The sequence below is a fragment of the Branchiostoma belcheri genome, unplaced genomic scaffold, assembly GCF_001625305.1.
Source record: "Branchiostoma belcheri isolate BF01 breed outbred unplaced genomic scaffold, Haploidv18h27 scaffold85, whole genome shotgun sequence".
NCBI classification, from domain to species: Eukaryota; Metazoa; Chordata; class Leptocardii; order Amphioxiformes; family Branchiostomatidae; genus Branchiostoma; species Branchiostoma belcheri.
Genome location: NW_017804520.1, coordinates 1,204,982 through 1,222,781, shown reverse-complemented (window position 1 = coordinate 1,222,781; position 17,800 = coordinate 1,204,982). Strand labels below are relative to the sequence as shown.

Here is a 17,800-nt window from a genome sequence, read left to right as displayed (position 1 = left end):
AAAAAAAACAAGAAGGGCCCTAAAAAACAAGATGCCTAGATTAGAAATATACTAGGAGACGACAAATGTTAGGACACAAATTGAATGAGGTGACACAGTGTAACAAGCAAGAAGTCTTTTATTCATCATCAAAACAGCAATAAATCAGGTGGAACAGCAATTGTCGTCCTGTCCTGTTTTCGCATCACAGGTTTCATGTCAATCTGACGATTTGTGGCACTGTCGTGACTCTTTGGTCATAGTTACAGGAAGCGGAATTTCTTGTTTTTTTTTCTAGGAACAGGCCAAAATCAATGCGCGCGCGGACGTCATCCATAAAATTTACTTGGTGTGGCCTTATTGTGAATTTCTCCATGATTTCTTTGTCGCGCACATGGAAACCTGGAGTTCAGAAAAAGCCTAGCTCCACTGTACGATTCACAACCCTCCATTTTCCCTCCAATTTGACCTTCCTGTCAGTCTTTTTCTTTACAAAATTTTCCCTCACTTCCCGCCCCGAAATCAAAATAAACCGCAGAGACACACACACATAGAGAGAACAGAACATCCGTATACGGAGGTAAATTTCTAAAAAGTCTACTTAGTATTTTGGTACTTTACCGGAAGTCCCTTCCAGAATCGTGATTCAAACAGACTTAAAATAGCAACTTTATAATGGACAAATGACGTCCACGTGGAATTTGTAACGGCTGTTGTCCCCCATACTTCACTCTATGGCGCATATAGACTTTCCACACAATCTAATGAATAAGCGCTTTCCCGTTTGCTCAGTTTCACATAAGTGTTTGAACAAGCATCGCGTGGTTTACATTCAAACACAATCGGAGTGGGGGGCGAGCGATTAGCTCTGACAGTCATATTTCGGTCAACAAGAAGGTCGCTGGAAGCATGTGTCTATTCTGTTTGCAGACTTAATTGTATGTAGATAAGGCCACGGCAAGTACTTTTTATGGATGACATCAGCGCGGACATTGATTTTATTTTCGCCTGATTTTGGAAATAAAAACAAGAAATTCTGTTACCCTCTGACAGTGGCCAACATACCTAAAATGGGCAAAGATGTCTTTTGCCATGCCGTAACGTGGATGTCAGATAAATATGAAGAGAGGAGACTAGACAAAGCTCTTATTTATTGTTTTGTCTTTTACTTTGATGCATTGACGTATTTCATTCCTTTCATATGTGATGGTGGCTGTGTATATGTGATGTTCCTACTGAATCAAAAACCATTTGTACAATGATTGAAAACTTGTTTTTCAAAGCTGTTTTAGTGAAAAATGTGAAAATTTGAAAATGTAGGAATCTTGTTTTTATTTTCGCCCTATCGCATTAGGTTTGGAGTCTGTGGGGGATGTCAACCACAAAATTAACTTGCTGTGGCCTAACATTCTTTTCTCGGCCCCTATTGGAAAGCAAATGGCTGTTTAATTTGTGAACAGAAAAAAATTGGTGTCAGGAGGCTGTACCTATAAATAGGTGATCTTAAAGTTGGTTACTTATTGATATACGATCAAACCAGTCTATAGTGACCGTTCAAATGACTCAAGAGCCTCTGCATCTTAATCGAGTCATGTCGTAGTACAATAGCTTACTCCAGTGTTTTCTTAGTAGTAAAGAAAATGTGAAGACAGTAAGAGTGTAGTGAAAATCTAATAATAGCCTTAGGACGCGAGTAGCAATTTTGTTTTATTCAGAGCCACTTATTTAACAAGAGGCTCTTGTTAAACAACTGGTTGTGACTGAAGAAATTTGTCATTCAGTCATTCACCAACCTGATGAAACTAGTCATGAAATTATTTATGTAGCTTGCTATTCATGGAGGCTACTAGACATACACATCCAAAATGATGCTCGCAACTTTACAAAACTATAGCTGGATATTCTGTATTTCTAGCCGCATTGCCACCGTAGCTTATACAACACACAGTGACACGTAATCATTAAAGTCATCCATATTGTGGACGTATTTTGTGACCGATATAAACAATACTCGAAGAATTGATTGTCATTTCATTTTAGGAAATGCATGTTACGTGTTTCGGCCAACCTTAGTTTTGAAAGCTCTTCCTCTGAACCATTCCAAGTTATAAATTTTATGTCTGTATCTGCTAAAGCCAGCATCCATCACGAAAGGCTGTTAAAATGAAATAGCACAATATCATCTGTACATATTAAACCATCGATCACACAACTACGTCTGCGTTTGGAGATGTCTTTAGGCCATGTTGATTTGATTATCTGGATGACATCCACTGGGAACCCAAAAAACTGATGCGAGCGTGCGAATAAAAAAAAGGTTGCCAAAAAAGTTACCTTCATTATGAAATCTTGGTTGTCATGGAGGTTGAACAATTGACTAAACACACAGAGTAATATTTTATTGGCATGGTGAATAATCGACTCATATTCCTTCACATTTTCTTCTTGTCCTTTGGAATTGATTTTCGCATTCTGTATCGTTTTCCAATATTTTTTTTTCAATTTACGGCATATATTTGCTCATCTTGCAGCTACTTTGTACGATTTACAGTATGGTCGAAACCTTTTTTTTTGGAAAAGGACGAAAATTCATGCGCGCGTAGATGTCATCCATATAATCAAATCAAAATGGCCTTATGGCAAATTGCTTCCGCGCAGAGCAAACCTTTCAAAGGTATTCAGGATTTCCTGGACTAGCCCAGAGGTGCTCTTCCTTCTCCCCACCGCACTATCCCTTACGCAAGGCCTTTGGAAATTGCTCGGATACGTAATTGGTCATTACTAGTTGTGAGTCCCGGAGGCGTGATTGTAACTTAACTGTCGCCCGTTTATGGATTCAGGTAGAACAACCGTTTGGTTGAACGTGACCGGTTTGGTAATTCACAGAACTGCAAATCACTGTTAAGATTTAAGAACATTCTAAAATATTTCCTACTAAACAACCACTCATCTGTATAATTTGGTCCTCATTTTTTTTCATTCTCGTTGTGTAAATTTGATCATATGGATAACATCCTCTGGAACCCCAAAACTGATGTGATCGTGCGAATAAAAAAAAGTTTGGCAAAAAAAAAGTTGCTCTCATAATTATGAAATCTACGTGATCATGAAGGTTGAACAAATGACAGAGATGGCAAATAATCTACTCTTAAAATTCGTTTCTTTACATTTTGGTCTTTTTCGTTTGATTTTGACATTCTACGACATTGGTATCGTTTTCCAATATTTTTTTTGCAACTTATGTATTTGCTCATTTTGCAACTATTTCGTACGATTTATTGTTGAAAACTTGTATTTTTTTGTAAAGGGCCGGAATTCGAAATTCATTGGAGCGCGGATGTCATCCATATAATCAAATCAACATGGCCTGAATAAAAAAAATGGAAGAGCCCCGCCCCGCTATTAAGGACTATAAACGTCTCCCAGCGCCCGGTTATTTTGAGAGCTTTGCGAGTCTACAGGCGATTGTGTGCGCTTCAACTAAACACGACGAGTGACGTTAATGCTTAATAATGGCAATAAAGGATTTCTCGATCCGTCGGGCGATGTCCTACTTCTTGGGACTCTTCGTGAATAATATGTTTCACAAAAGCCGACTTTCTTTGTGTGGTGTAGTTGGTTGACATGATAGAACGCTTTCAAAGAGTGCTCTTATAGTATCTTTCATAGTTGGACCCCGACATTTGTATTCTGGTTCTTGTTTAATTTTTTTTTCCGAAAGTAGTTTCATCAGGTTGGTAAAGTATAGGATACAGGAGTTTTCTTTTACACAACCAAGATTTCTCACCAAAGTGCTGACGTTCCGGTGTCTACCAGGTGTCTACGAGTATCTATTTAGGTGAGAAATCTTGGTTAAGTAAAAGAAAACTCCTGTATCCTTTTTTTGGCTAGACACGTTACTTATTGACCCCCCCCCTCGTATGACAGGAAATAAAAAATATTTAATAAATAGTTCACAGTAACCCCCCGAAAAACACTTTTAGAAGCCCTTTGAATGATTTAAATTTCATTCTTCAATCTACCTTGGTGGATGTACGTTTTGTTCTTGGTGTATTTTCCACAGCTGTGCCAACGTTAACTTGTCACGTTCATTGTAAAAAACTTGACCTCTTCTAAAACACGAGACTAAAGCCGTCATTACTTGCGTTGATTGAATCGCTTGAACCGCCCAGAATGTACACAGGTCCCCGACATGTGACAAAGGGTAGAACAGCAAAGCTTTTAGCCTCAATGATATCTAAATGACCACTTAGGTTTAATGTGTGTGTGGTCGGCAAATACAATGATTCTACGCGTGTTACAGAAGACATGTAACTTTTTGCCGACGACCTTGTATACTTGAATTGTGTGTTGCCCTGTAGTTTATACGTTCAAGTAATAATGTTCCTTTTATATATCTACCCATGCATGGGCATGTAGAATCTCCAAGCAGGTTCTCTGGGGAGAGGGGAGTCACAATTGGCCGCCTGTAACCATTGGCCGCCTCACGACTTGAGTGGCGTATTAATTGGATACTGTCTGGCCAATTTGATACTGTCTTTCCAATTTGATACTGTATTGCAGCCACCCCAAGATCTGCTTGGAGATTAGGTCATGAAGGCGCTTGGAGATTAGGTCACGTAGGTACTTCAGTTAAGGCGAACACAGTTAATTGGTTTAACAGGTTCTTCAAGCAAAGTTGCCCACACGTGGGCGTCCATACCTTGTCAAAGTGCCAAGATAACACCCAGCTTCACATGTCTTAATATGTACCAAGGACTAGCAGACTGTGGAACTCCTTACCAGCCTCGGTCTTCCCTGACAGCCCTAATATGACCAAGTTTAAGACTAGAATTAGAGATTCACTACTTTATTGATTATTTATTATACATTTATGTACTATGTAATTATGTATTGTTATAAGGTAGATAGAGGTAATGATAACAAGAAACACAATGTATGTAATCAGTAACTTTGAAGTGTATTAATGTGGCATTATAGTGAATGGGCCGAAAATCATCATAAAAATGATGCTTACATCAGGCTCATCAGGCTGATTAGAAAAAAAAGGTTTATTTTGTTGGTTTATCTCCTTTTTGCTCGCCTGCTTGTGCTAGTTTTACAAAGTAAGGGTAACTTCCTTCAGTACTTGATGAAGTTTCCTAAAAAACAATATTCACCTTACCCACGCACTAGTAAACTGGTGCATTTATAGGAGACATCTATGAGAGATGTATCTATAATGGATGATACCCTTCATTAAAAGGTCTATGGTAAGAGGAGTTGTCTGGATAAGGGTCGCACTTGTACGCGTCAAGAGCCTTTACTGTGCGAGGAACTGGTTCAAACCAGTCTGACACGACATAGTAAATGGAACAAGTGTCATTTCCGTGTTACTTACTGGAAATCAACAACCATTGCTACACGTAAGTAACAGCGAGTCAACAAGCATTTTACCTAGCCTCTACCAAGCTTCACAGGCGGCTGGAAAGAATAATAATTGGCCTAATAAACAGATAACATGCCAGGGGAGTTAGCTAGTCCGTTGAAGGAGTACAGTTTTAAATTTGCGGCAAATTTATTCCTTGACAAAGACTGGAGTTGTGCAGCCGAAAATTCGGGTAGGTCCAATTTCTTGAGTCAGTATTAGATATAATTGCGTGCAGTTTAAACTTGTTTCATAATGACTTTTACCAACGCAGATCGACTTTCATGATAAGACCACTTTGAATCATTTCACCGACACGATGTAACGATGTGAAGAGTGCTTGTACTGTCTGAGTGTAGGACAGTGCAGGAAGGAAGGTCGATATAACAATGTCTGAAGTGGGCTGGAGGTCTTCACGATGTAGGTCGTCTGAAGTCCCAGAAAGAACTGTATCTGTATCTGTATAGCCGGTATAACCGCCTTTCGGCGTAACACACCAGCTGGATTGTAAGTATCTGATTACCTCCAAGCAGATGTAAGGTGTAGATAGGAGATTTGAGCGTGTTAAAGGCATATGTATGCGATTTCAGGCCAACAAAACTAGAAAGTCAATGTTCTAGTCATTATTTCAACGTAGGAAGTTGAATAAATCCTATCCAATGGCGTACTGATATCTGTGAAGCAAAATTGTGATGTTACTGACGGAAAACTGTAGCTAATGTTTTGTATCGTAGGCTGGTTCGAGCTATGGGTGGTAGTACCGTGGTACCAAAAAATAAAAGAAGTCCTCGCGTTGCTTGTCAAGTCTTGGGGCCAATTCAAGGGAAGGGAAAGCGAGAGGATCCGGAAACGGAGGTATGGAATCTCCAAATTCTAGTTAATTTCTTCACCCACTCGCATGAAATACGACTGATCTGGACCCTTATATCTGCTTGCCGAATCTAGCGTTACATTCGGCAGTTGTAGACAACTGATAGCCTCTACCAGGCGGGAGGCGGCTAGAAATAGTAGAAATTGGCCAAATATAATAGAGAGATAACATGCCATGGGAGTTGGTTCGCTAGAGAGTACAGTTCCATTTTTCGGCAAACTGGGACCAACTCCACTGGCATATTATCTCTCTATTTGGCCAATTTCTGCTCTTTCCAGCCGTCTCTCGAAGCCTGGTAGTATGCACACAACACGCAACCATTCCGGTTGCGCAAGTCGTGTGCCTGGAACTAATAGTTTTGCCACCCTCTCACCCGTACGATACAAGAGGAGCAGTGAACGGCCATCGACCACACAAAAGCCGGGCGAGACAAATACTGAAGAGCCACACTCAGAGACCCTTACCGACACAATACTACACCACTGGTGAAGGGCCGCCCGGAAATTTCGTAAAAAAAGGTATTGATACACTCAGTGTTGGTACTGATATTGGGCGTATATTGGTTTGTGCAAGGTTATAGATGATCTGTATTGCACGACAATTGCACATGGTACAATGCATGGCAAAGTATAAAAAAAGTATTGAATAAGACTTAATATAGAATAAAACGTAATAAATTCTAATTACTCAAACAACAAGGGCTAGCACAAGTCTTTGAGTGTTACAATCGAGTGGAGCTAATCACGAGTTTCGGTATTTTTCTAATAACAAAGCAGGCTTTTATCTACCTATTCCTGCATTGTGGGAATCATTACATGTAAAGATATATTCAAATCTGTCTCTAGCATCGAGACTCTTGAAATCTGTTGTACTTGCAATTGATTCGAGGAATGCAAATAGCTTATTAGGCCGAAGCAAGTAATTTTTATAGATGACATCAGCGCGCGCATTAACTTTCGCCTGATTTTGGGGGAAAACTATTTTTTTGCCTTCTGACAGTGGTCAACATGCCGGAAGTGGGCAAATATGTCTGTTGGATGTGTATATCAACGTTCTCACTGAATCAAAACCATTTGTACTATGATTAAAAACTTTCCAAGTTGTTTCAGTAACAAATGGATGATGTAATAGATGGCAGTAAACTTAGCGCAATATAGGTATCATTTCTTGTTTAACAAGGTTATGATGTCAAATTTTGAAAATGTAGAAATCTTGTTTTTTGGGGCCCGCCTTGTTTTGTTTTCGCCCTATCGCATTAGATTTGGAATCTTTGGAGGATGTCATCCATAAAATTTACATGTTGTGGCCTTACACGCGTAAAACATTTTTTGTGCAGTCCATCACAAAGTCAAATTCATCTTCATGTTTTAAAGCTCCCTGCTGGTGTGCGTAAAAACATAAAAGATATTCGCACTGGCAGAGAACGATATCGGATTGCTGTGGCAATTCTAACGCACTACGCGAGACCAATTACCCAGGGTAACGAGCATAATGCTTTATTGAGCATGACCAACATCATGATGATATAACAACAACAATTCATTTTACATTCGCGCCGTAATAGCAACGTGCGCTTCCACTGGAATTAACGGCTGCTTCCAGGCAATTATCTAACAATTGTTCCCTTGACAATTATTATTACAAGTCATTGAATATATTTTCAATTTTTCTATACAATTTAGAGTAGGTACAGCTGCAGTTATGCACGGGGATACAAGAAGTTGGGAAGGTACACTCGATGCAAAACTAGGTCGACCCAAGGCACACAGTAAATACAAAACTACTTCACTAGTAGATCGTCCTTGAGATCTAGCTAAGATGACCTCTGACCTTCGGAAATTGACACCATAAGGGACGAACCAAAGTGGAAGAAGGGGTGATATTAAAAATGTCAGTGCAAATTTCGTCTGGGTCAATTGTTAGCGCATATGTTTGACCGTTCTTTTGTCATATTCTCCTTTTCTGTCAAGTTTGTGTGTAGAATATCTTTCTTGATCGTTTCAGAGTTTATTTTGTTTACGTTTTTACCTCAAAATGCCATCAATTTTTGGTCGGTCCTTTTATCAGAACAATCTATCATGTGCATTTAAGCTGTCAAACGCCGCCGTGTATTGGTCTGAATTTGTGTCATACCTTGACGTATTGCAACATTCTCCCAGCAAAACCACGTCACTTATTGACAATTGCAGCTTTCCGTGTTATTACTGGGGCGTTTTCCAATTTTTACAAATGACAAAGTGGCCTTTCCTTATGACAAAGTGTCCTGTATTAATGAGTTTAGTTTTGGGTCGAAGGCAGGCCATCGACCGAGGCATCCATGCCTGCGGGCGCTCAATACATGTAATAACATTCCAGAAACAAAATGGCGGACTAAGTATTCTTTCAAGCCATATATTATAATATCCTTCAACAATCTGACAAGACTTGGTTTAGAGAACAAGAACACTGCTTATTACGTAATAGACCCAGATTTTAAAATAATGTCCTGTGTCATAACATGGAGGTGGTCATAACTAATGTATACGATTTAATTTGTAACGTTGTCTCAACTGTATTGTTTACAACTGGTTGTATAAATAACATTCGATACTCGACAGGAAAAATTACACCAATATATCCCCTCTACTCAAAGCAACGCAGTGTGTTCCTATCGCTTTTAAGTGTTTGTTATGTGCATAGCGATATGGGCAAAGTACTAGCAGACCAATTTAAGTACATATCTTTAAAATATTACAAAGAGATAATTCAATTGGCCGAGGACAAATTCTCTATTATATAAAGCAAGTTGAATAAGCACCACCTTAAGTTATACATAAGCTCACCAAGCGTAAATATACAAATATATAACGGTCATATGACAACCAATATATAATTTTACATAATTCTCCCCAGCTCTACACATTAAGGGCAGTAATACTGGCACCTGACTACAGGAAAACCCCATTTAATGCACAGCAGCAGCGACAATAGTGTTCAGAAAAACATGTGAAATGTGATCTGGGTAAACCATGTGCCTGTTTGTATTTGGTTTCGTACCTACGGTTAAATGCACCGAGACAAAAGGCTGCACAGGAGTGGATACAGTGTTACAAACATGGCCTACATTTTTTCTCAGTTGGTTGAATCGGAGGCGTGCAATTTGTACACCCACTTTAGCCAAAATGTACTAGCCTACAAGTGCCGTATGATTCATGTTTAAAGCATTACACACTCGTGTGTAATCCTTCCTTCCAACATGACACAATATAAATAGACAAACATAGGTATCTGCATCCGCCTAGCATTGCCTTTTGTTTCACAATTTTAGAGATTTTAAATGTCTCTTACAAACTAGAAATCTTATTTTTAAATATGTCATCATATATGTTAGAACATTGCACCAACGTGAAAACATAATAAAACCCCGGCACATATGGCAGATTTTCTGAACCTTGGGGCAGGCTTCTGGTCTAAGCTGTGTATTGCTGTTTGTAGCGGTAGCCTTATCCTTCTTTCTGAAAGGAAGGCTAGAAAGGATTGAAGGCTCTTTGAGTGTGTTATGACAAAAATACCAAGTGTCTCCGAATAAGATAAAAAAAGCAGCAAAGAAAAATAAACTATATGGCAAGAACCGAGCATTGCAATACTAGATGACAGGAAAAATATGTGCCAAATTTTGACATTCCCTTGTACACAATTCTTCTTTACCAGTTGCCCTTAAGAGGATGTTCCAGTGTATAACGATATTAAGATGCATCCTTAAGGGGTCAAATGACATGACTACAAACAGCAGGAATTAATCCAGACAAGAAGCCCGAACCAGAAGCTAACTCCGTCGCTATTGGCTCTCCTGTACCGACCATAACAGTCTATGATCCGTTTGACCCAGCGTCCTGTTACACAAATGCACGGAATATGTATTCTTTTCTTAGCCAGCGGTCACCTCATCTGTATTCATGACACATCCTTCCCTTGAGGGAGGGTGTCAGGCGATGTTTTGTACAAGCAAGGAGGTTAAAATCTCCCGGGCACACTCAAGGCACGGTGTTTGGCAAAACTACGGAAAGACCGGACGGTGTTTGTGTTTATACAACAGCGTTGTATGGCTTTTTCGAAGTCCTATGCAAATATGATAGACATGGTCATTAGGGAATTGGTATAAGGTATAGACGTTCTAAGGCGCTTTTTGTATCTATCTTGCCTTGGTCTTGATATGTCACCTACAAAACAGTATAAAAATAAATTACATTGCCTTTGAAATTTAACGGCCGTGCCAAATTCACAGTAGAAAGACACATCTGTTTCTCTTATGTTATGACGGCTCTATTGTTGTCCAACTACTTTTTTTTCAGACAAGGAGGGAACAAAAATAAATTCTCCATGGAATTTTTGCAATGGAGGGATTGACGACACGCCGTCGCCATGGACACGTGGTGGGAAATGTTGACCCTGACCTCAGAGACAATTAAGGCATTGTGTACAGTCGGTTGCTGGCGGAGAAAACGGACGACAATACTGTATGGGGGAGGGGGGCGACAACTAGCTAACGCCATCGCCCCCCTCCCCCATGTCGCCGGCAGGTGAGCAAATATGTGACAACAGCAATACAACAACATATAACCTGTACTTATACTGCAAATTGGCCTGCTGCTACAAACGTGTTTCCTCCTCCTCATAGTCCTGTTCCTCCTCCTCTAGGCCCACGTCTCCGAACATGAGAGTCGCTACTGCCTGGTCGGATTGCAAGTCGTGCACGTTATTGCCGATATCCAGCTCCATGACGCCGCGCGAGAGAAGTTCTTCGTCGTCCCCGTTACTAACGATGCCGCTGTCCCCTTCCCCCTCCGCGTCCTGATATCTCCCGTTCCCTTCCTCTTCCTCCTCCTCGTCTTCCTCCTCTATCGTCTCGGTGAAGTGTCTATGGGCGGGCGGCTCGCAGTGATTCAGCGCCTCCTGCTCTTCGTGCGCGTCCTCGGCGTCGTCCTCGGTGATGCAGCCGAGCTTAGGCGCCGACCGACTCCGCTCTACAGGTGGTTTGAACTCCACGGTCGATTTAATCAGCTTTCGGCGGGGCACCGACATGGGCCAAGGGATACCTGCCCTCTCCCGATGCCGCTCGCTCTCCTTCTTCTCTCTCTTATAGTTCTCCAGACTCGTGGAGAAAGTCTGGTACAAGAGTAAGGCCATGGCTTTAGCGGTCTCCTCCTTCTTAACGTACACGGCGTGGCAGCGTAGCATCACCGCCTTCAGTTTGACTTCGTGTCTGTAGATCCAGGCGAAGATTCTCGGCACATTCTTGTCGGCCACGCAGTACGTTATTCTGTGCAACATGTACAGCTGTCCACCTTTCGTGTTGTCTTTGTCCGCGTAGGTCAGGGTGATCCCCTGATTCCCTATCGACAGTTTCATTCTCGAGCCAGATTTGCCCTTGTTCGATTTCGTCCATATTGTCTTAACAGCCTGGTCTGTGGACCCTTCCCCCTTAGCGTGTAAGGTAGCAGCATTCCCGAGGTACACGCAACTATAGGTGGGGTCCTCCTGACTAATGTCCAGTTCTCGTCGCTTTCTGCGTAGCGACGACTTGAGTACTCTCTTGAGGGACCCCGTGCGGCTGTACGGCAGAGTCTCCTCGGGCATGGTGTCGTACAGGTCCGAGAACCGTGCCTTGTGCTTCCGTTTGAACATGTCGTGTGGCCGGGGGACCACAGGTGAGGAAGTCTGGCGTTCTAGGGTTCGTAACGCCGGCGACTCACCTTTCCACTTCCTGCAGCAAGACGGCGACCAGCTGGGGGTTCGCCATGACTATTCATCCGCGGGGCTACACGAGGACGTCAGTAAATGAGTCTGCGACCTCTCGGTTCTCCGGTTAGTCCACAGGTTCTCGCGTTTTTAGCCAGAGTCGTCATATTTCTCTCAGTCTCGTGTTAGAAGTGCTACGGCGGTTATTCCTCCTCGCTGCCGCGGTGGAGATGTCACGGGGGAAAGAATTTGCATGGCAGGCAAGCCCGCCCGCGAAAGCCGGGGTCACGCAACCCACTACAATGGGATCCGACAACGCGACCCGTCCCGGCATTCATACGGCAGAACCAGTCGGACGTGTCTCCCCTGCGCTGGCACGCGCGTTTGTGAGGCAAATCTCCGGCATTTACCCGCACCAACACGGCCTGCCAAGCGGGGGAACAGGTCACCGCCTGACGGGTCGGGGGGAGAGAAATTATCGGCAACTTTAACCTCCTCCCGCTCAAGTGAAGAGGCAGGGAGGATCCAAAAGCCAGAACCAGAGCCTGGGGAGTCAGTTTTGTAAGGGGTAATTTTGGCAGCGGTCGAATGTAGAGCAGGGTATCCCGTGCGGCTGCCGTATCGGTGCCTGTTATAACAGGCCGAACAAAGCCCCCTCCTTTAGTGTAAACACCGGATTCTCTTACACCAAAACACCACTCTCATCCACGGCATTCACAACCAACATGGCGTACGGAATTAGTGTGGCTGTCCGTCCGGGAATGGGAAAGTGGAACTGACGTTCTGCGTCGCCGGATTCTAGAAAAAAAAAAAGGCAAAGAAATTGGAGAAATCGCTCTGGCCCAGCACTGTGCTGTACACCGGTCACGTGAACTGCCTGAGGTGTGGAAGAGAAATTAGACAGGACAGGTGTAGCCTCCTTTGCAGGCTTTCGGGTGGGCCTTCTCCTTTTGTCGCTTAATCGTCCCGAGTTATTCCAAGGACATGATAACGTGACCCATCAATGACACTATACATAATGTCCTTGGACCAACGTATGCCAAAACACAAAAATACAGACAGACGCAAAGATACGAACAAACTAAAAAACAAACAATACATCATGTGAAACTAATATGCAATTCTCTTTCATGGATGTAATAAATAAGCAATAAACAAAATTAAAGCCTAACGGGTAAGCCTGTTACGAGGCTACATCAGACCATGTGATGGTAGTGTGATTGATTGTGAAGTGATGCGAGTCCCTCTCACCGCTGAGTGCTTGGGTGCATTTGTGGAATTGCTGCGCTCGGACCCTCATTCGTACGCTTTTAATCACAGTCATCTGAGGAAATGGCTCGAGCCAGTCATATCAAAATGCAATTTCGTCAACTACAGCTCTCAAGCTAAAAGCTAAGCATCGCCTTTAAAAAAGAAGCGGACTAAAACATGTTTTTCCTCATAAAAGACCTGAACAATATCATTAGGGAAAAAGCTCGCTTAGATCCTATCAATATTTTATCGAATGTGACATTGCTGTCAGTTTGGAGAAGGGCGTTTTCAATAAAAACGATGTTCGCTAACGTATTTTCTTCTGCAGAACGACATTACATTTCCTTTTCACTAGCTAAGAATTCCACTCGTCGTTTGGGGACATTTGATACAGGTATTGTCAGTGTGACACAAACGCAGGGTGTCATCATTACTTTTGATACTAGTATACAAAATGTAGTAAGTGTTTTTTAATTCTATTTTGGCAGGTGCAATAGTATTAGGCTTAACGTGAAATACAGCAAGCGCCATCACGAAAGACAGAAATTTGCAATGTTAACATCACAGGTATGGTCATTATGTCACAAGCCCAGGCATGTTATGTGCAATAGTTACCCTTTTCCCCAGCTTATTCGAAAAATACAGTGTTGGCTGTGACGGAGAACACTGTACTTATATTACCCTCTAGCAACAGGCGTCCTTGAAACATGGGATCAGTTACCGCAAAGATGCATAAACCGACCGTCTGCCGGCTTCCTACGGCTTCCCCGACAACTTAAAGACCTTAAATGGATCAACTCACCATATGGGCTCTGGGCAAGGGGCATGTATGTAAATACACACTTAGAGGGCTTCAAATACAGTTTCCAATGCACACCCATGCAGGTAAAATTTGAAACTAGAAACGGTAACATTTGCAAAGCAAATGCATAATGTTAACCTTCGCATATGGTCTGCTTTGTCTCTCAAACACATTCTTAATATGACCAGACAGGAGTCTAAATCCCTCTTGCTATAAAATTGCAACATGATGTAACCCAACACTAGTTACCAGGCTGGTTTCATCATGGACTAGTGTATTTCCAGCCCTGATACCATTTACATGTACCACGGTAAGAGACGGAACCTTCAACCCCAGGAAAACGTTCTTGCTTGGGGCATTAGAGACACGTCACGATCACTGAGCCGGTAAAACTGAAGCAAAAACCACCTGCATAGTCTGCATATCGTCGCCACTTCTGCCTACATTTGTAAAATAATTTTATTGTTTCTTATGAAAAATCAACATACTAAAGATAGAGAAATAATAATACTGTTGCAAGTTTTATTATTGAAATAATGGTATGAGCGTAATGCTTGAGTACGACACGGTTGTGTATGTTTGAATATTTTTTTCAAATATTTTTTTTCATTCAAATACTAGTGGTGACGCACTCAAGTTACAAAGACTTATTTTTACGCTACATACATTAACAAAAGCATAGATTATCACAAAATGATATCCAATAGAACTGAAACACGAAGAAAAATAAATATCTAACATAATGTAAGAAAAGATCAAAGATATTAAAAGGTTGACGAACGCACTCAAGTTACAAAGAATTAATTTTACCCTACCACTTACAATTACAAAAACACAGGTTATTACAAAATGAAATCCAATATGAATGAAATACGAAGGAAAATAAATATCAAACAATCTAATAAAGAACAAAGATATTAAAAAGTTGATGGATGCAAGTCCCGTTCCTCACCCAATGAAGAAAACTTTGACTATTTGAATACAGAAATACAAGCGCCGTTCAAAATTATCACTCTGACTTTCACGAGTCACAGTTAGTGTGGAGTCTACCTGTTGTACGTGTCTGCGTATGCAAATTAGCAGTTTTTTAACACCTAAATGACATGAAGTGCAGCGGCGTGCGTCAAATTCGCCGCCGTCTTTTGTACAGTGACGTCTATCCTGCTACAAAACGCTTTGTTTATGTAACACACATATTTTCTAGAAATCAAATTCTTAAAGGCAACCAATGCGATTTCAGAGCAGCAAAACTGGAAATATTCTTAATATTAAAGGTAATCTTTGTGATATCACATTAGCACATTTGAGTCAGTATTTCATACTTTGGGCATTTAAAGCTGCAGAAACGATCCTCAAGATGAGTCCTTTATTTTCTGGGTGGTAACCTAAAAATCAGCCCAGGGCCCTTCCAGTAACCATTTTCCGTCAGAATTTTGGGAATTTTTGCTCCATGAGGGTCAATATACATTGGGACAGTATGGTTTCAACTCAGTATGTAGATAAATGACTAAAATATTGGCTTTGACAAATCGGGTTTCCACGCCCTAAAATCGGCATCGGATGCCTTTAAACATATCAGCAGCTTCTTGCCTCACCGTCTACAACCGACAAGAAATACAAATTAAAGATTATTAGGAGCTCGTCTTGTCAAACGAAGTACAGATAGATTTGTAAGTTAATATTTATGCTGGGATTCGGACACCATGTATAGAATGGGAAGATGGCACGTTTTAACGCATGTGTATTCATGCCATTATCTAATTGATAGCAAGCTAAGATGGTTGTTTCCCCAAACAGCTACACTATTCACTCAGTAAATTTATACATTTTTCTGTTATCTATATTAGGTACTAGTTCTGTAGTCCATTTTATATCTCTGCATTGCATTGATACAGTCAAACAATAAATAAGGTACCACGGAATATAGGTTGTGTAGATTATATATATACATGTAGATTGTGCCGAGGTCTGCATCACTTACACAGATGCAGAAAATAATCGCCCCAGCATCACATCTTAACCACGTGCCAGAATGATCTATAGAAATAATGACTTCCAATCAGACAGGATTACCAACGTTACTACGTGCATCATGATTTGGGCTTTACTGGAAAATTTATTTATTTCTGTCGCGTTTCACTAGGCTAGAGCAACCCAGTACCCCGAATTACAAAAATACGAAGTGGCATACAAGTATAAACAGTTGCATACAAACAAAGAAATAAACAAACAAACAAACAAACAAACAAACAAGCAAACAAACAAGCAAATAAACAAGTTTAACTTCGAATAATGATAACGATGATAATAAGAAATAATAAAAGTCCAGAATATCCTAATTTTCTTTCATGTTGTCAAATGCTATACTAGTACCTGGCAATGCGAAAATGACCCTTTCACAAACGAGAAAGTACCATGGACGATTGTGGCTATTCAAGCGACACCCTGCGGTTCCTGCTGAACTGCAGCTGAAATTCATCCTGGTGGAAAATATTTTCTCTCTGAGAAGATGTATCCAAGTAAAGCGTGGGTTCATTTAGAATCGAAGTCAGCGAGTCACGGATGAAAGATACTGGATGATGTCTGAAAAGTCTGACTCTTTACAGACTTGATCCAGTTTGCATTATTTTGTCTCATGTCTCATGGGGCATGTTCGTAATCTGCACTTCTGCTCACCTCCGCATAGAGGCAGTGTTTCCCAACACCCTGCCGTCAGCAAGTCAACACAACACGAGACACAAATGGATTCCTTTTCATTAACATTAGTCATAACAAAAGATTAACATAGTTAAAGGCTGAAAAGCGGATCTTATATAAGTGTCTTAACCTTTGACCAGAATACATCATTCTAGCGGCCCTTGTCTGTAGCCTCTAACAGGCTTCGGGGCGCGGCTTGCGAACGGGAGCGGCAAACTGTACTCTGAGCTCGAGTGGATACCAACTCCCCTGGCAAGTGATCAGTCTGGCCAATCGGTACTCTTTCCAGCCGCTTTTGAAGCCTGGGTAGAGGCTGATTCTCTCGGGGAGGTGGCCCGATTAGCCCCTTACAGCGAGAGATTGTGCAACAACAGGAAACGTTTAAACAGGCCCGAGTTCAGTCATATTGGCAAACTTGCCAAACTTCCCGTTCCAAGTGTTCTCCCTGTGCCCGCTGGACCGCGCTATCTCAGTAAGAGCCATGGCGTGGTTCACAATTAGTCCTCGGTTTGCTCAGGTGCCCTTAGAAGTGTGGGAAAAGTTCAAAGAAAGACCGGACTGTCTTGGTGAGCTCTTCAGTGTGCAGACGTCTGTTAAGACATTTGAACAGGTGGCATAGGAGACTCTTAGGAAAGTTTCGTAGAACCATTTTAACAGTATACTGTACTGTACTGTACTGTACTGTACCGTACTGTACTGTACTGTACTGTTACTACTTGTTAACGTTACTCTTTTAGGCACTACTGAATCTGAACGCAAGAAAAAAATTCCAAGCAGATGTAGGATCCTGGTTAGTGTTAGGACATTTAGAGGCTTTTTAACCATTTCTAGTAGGAGGAAGATAGAACAACGCTGACCAGTACAAAGAGGCGTGAAACACTGACTCGATCAAACCTACATCTGCTTGAAAATGAATGACTACCCAGCCGCACTGTTTTGTACAGTAGTGGAATGTTGGTCCTGGTGGGAAAATTGGCCTGAAGAATAGACAGGAATCCAGACAGAACTGGTCAGATAACGGGATTATTCCACCTTTGGTTTCCACTCTGGGGAGTTCCACTCCAGTCGCTTGAGT

General features: G+C 41.6%; 1 protein-coding gene across 1 annotated transcript; it reads right to left on the bottom strand.

The window, feature by feature from the left end:
- Nucleotides 1–8,185: 8,185 nt before the first annotated feature.
- On the bottom strand, nucleotides 8,186–12,745 carry LOC109487071 (protein FAM43A-like). Its single transcript, XM_019791023.1, has 2 exons — nucleotides 10,817–12,745; nucleotides 8,186–10,764 (listed from the first exon to the last, which is right to left on the bottom strand). The coding sequence occupies exon 1, from the start codon at nucleotides 11,919–11,921 to the stop codon at nucleotides 10,887–10,889; it is 1,035 nt and encodes a 344-aa protein (XP_019646582.1). The 5' UTR covers nucleotides 11,922–12,745; the 3' UTR covers nucleotides 8,186–10,764; nucleotides 10,817–10,886.
- Between the last annotated feature and the right edge of the window lie 5,055 nt (nucleotides 12,746–17,800).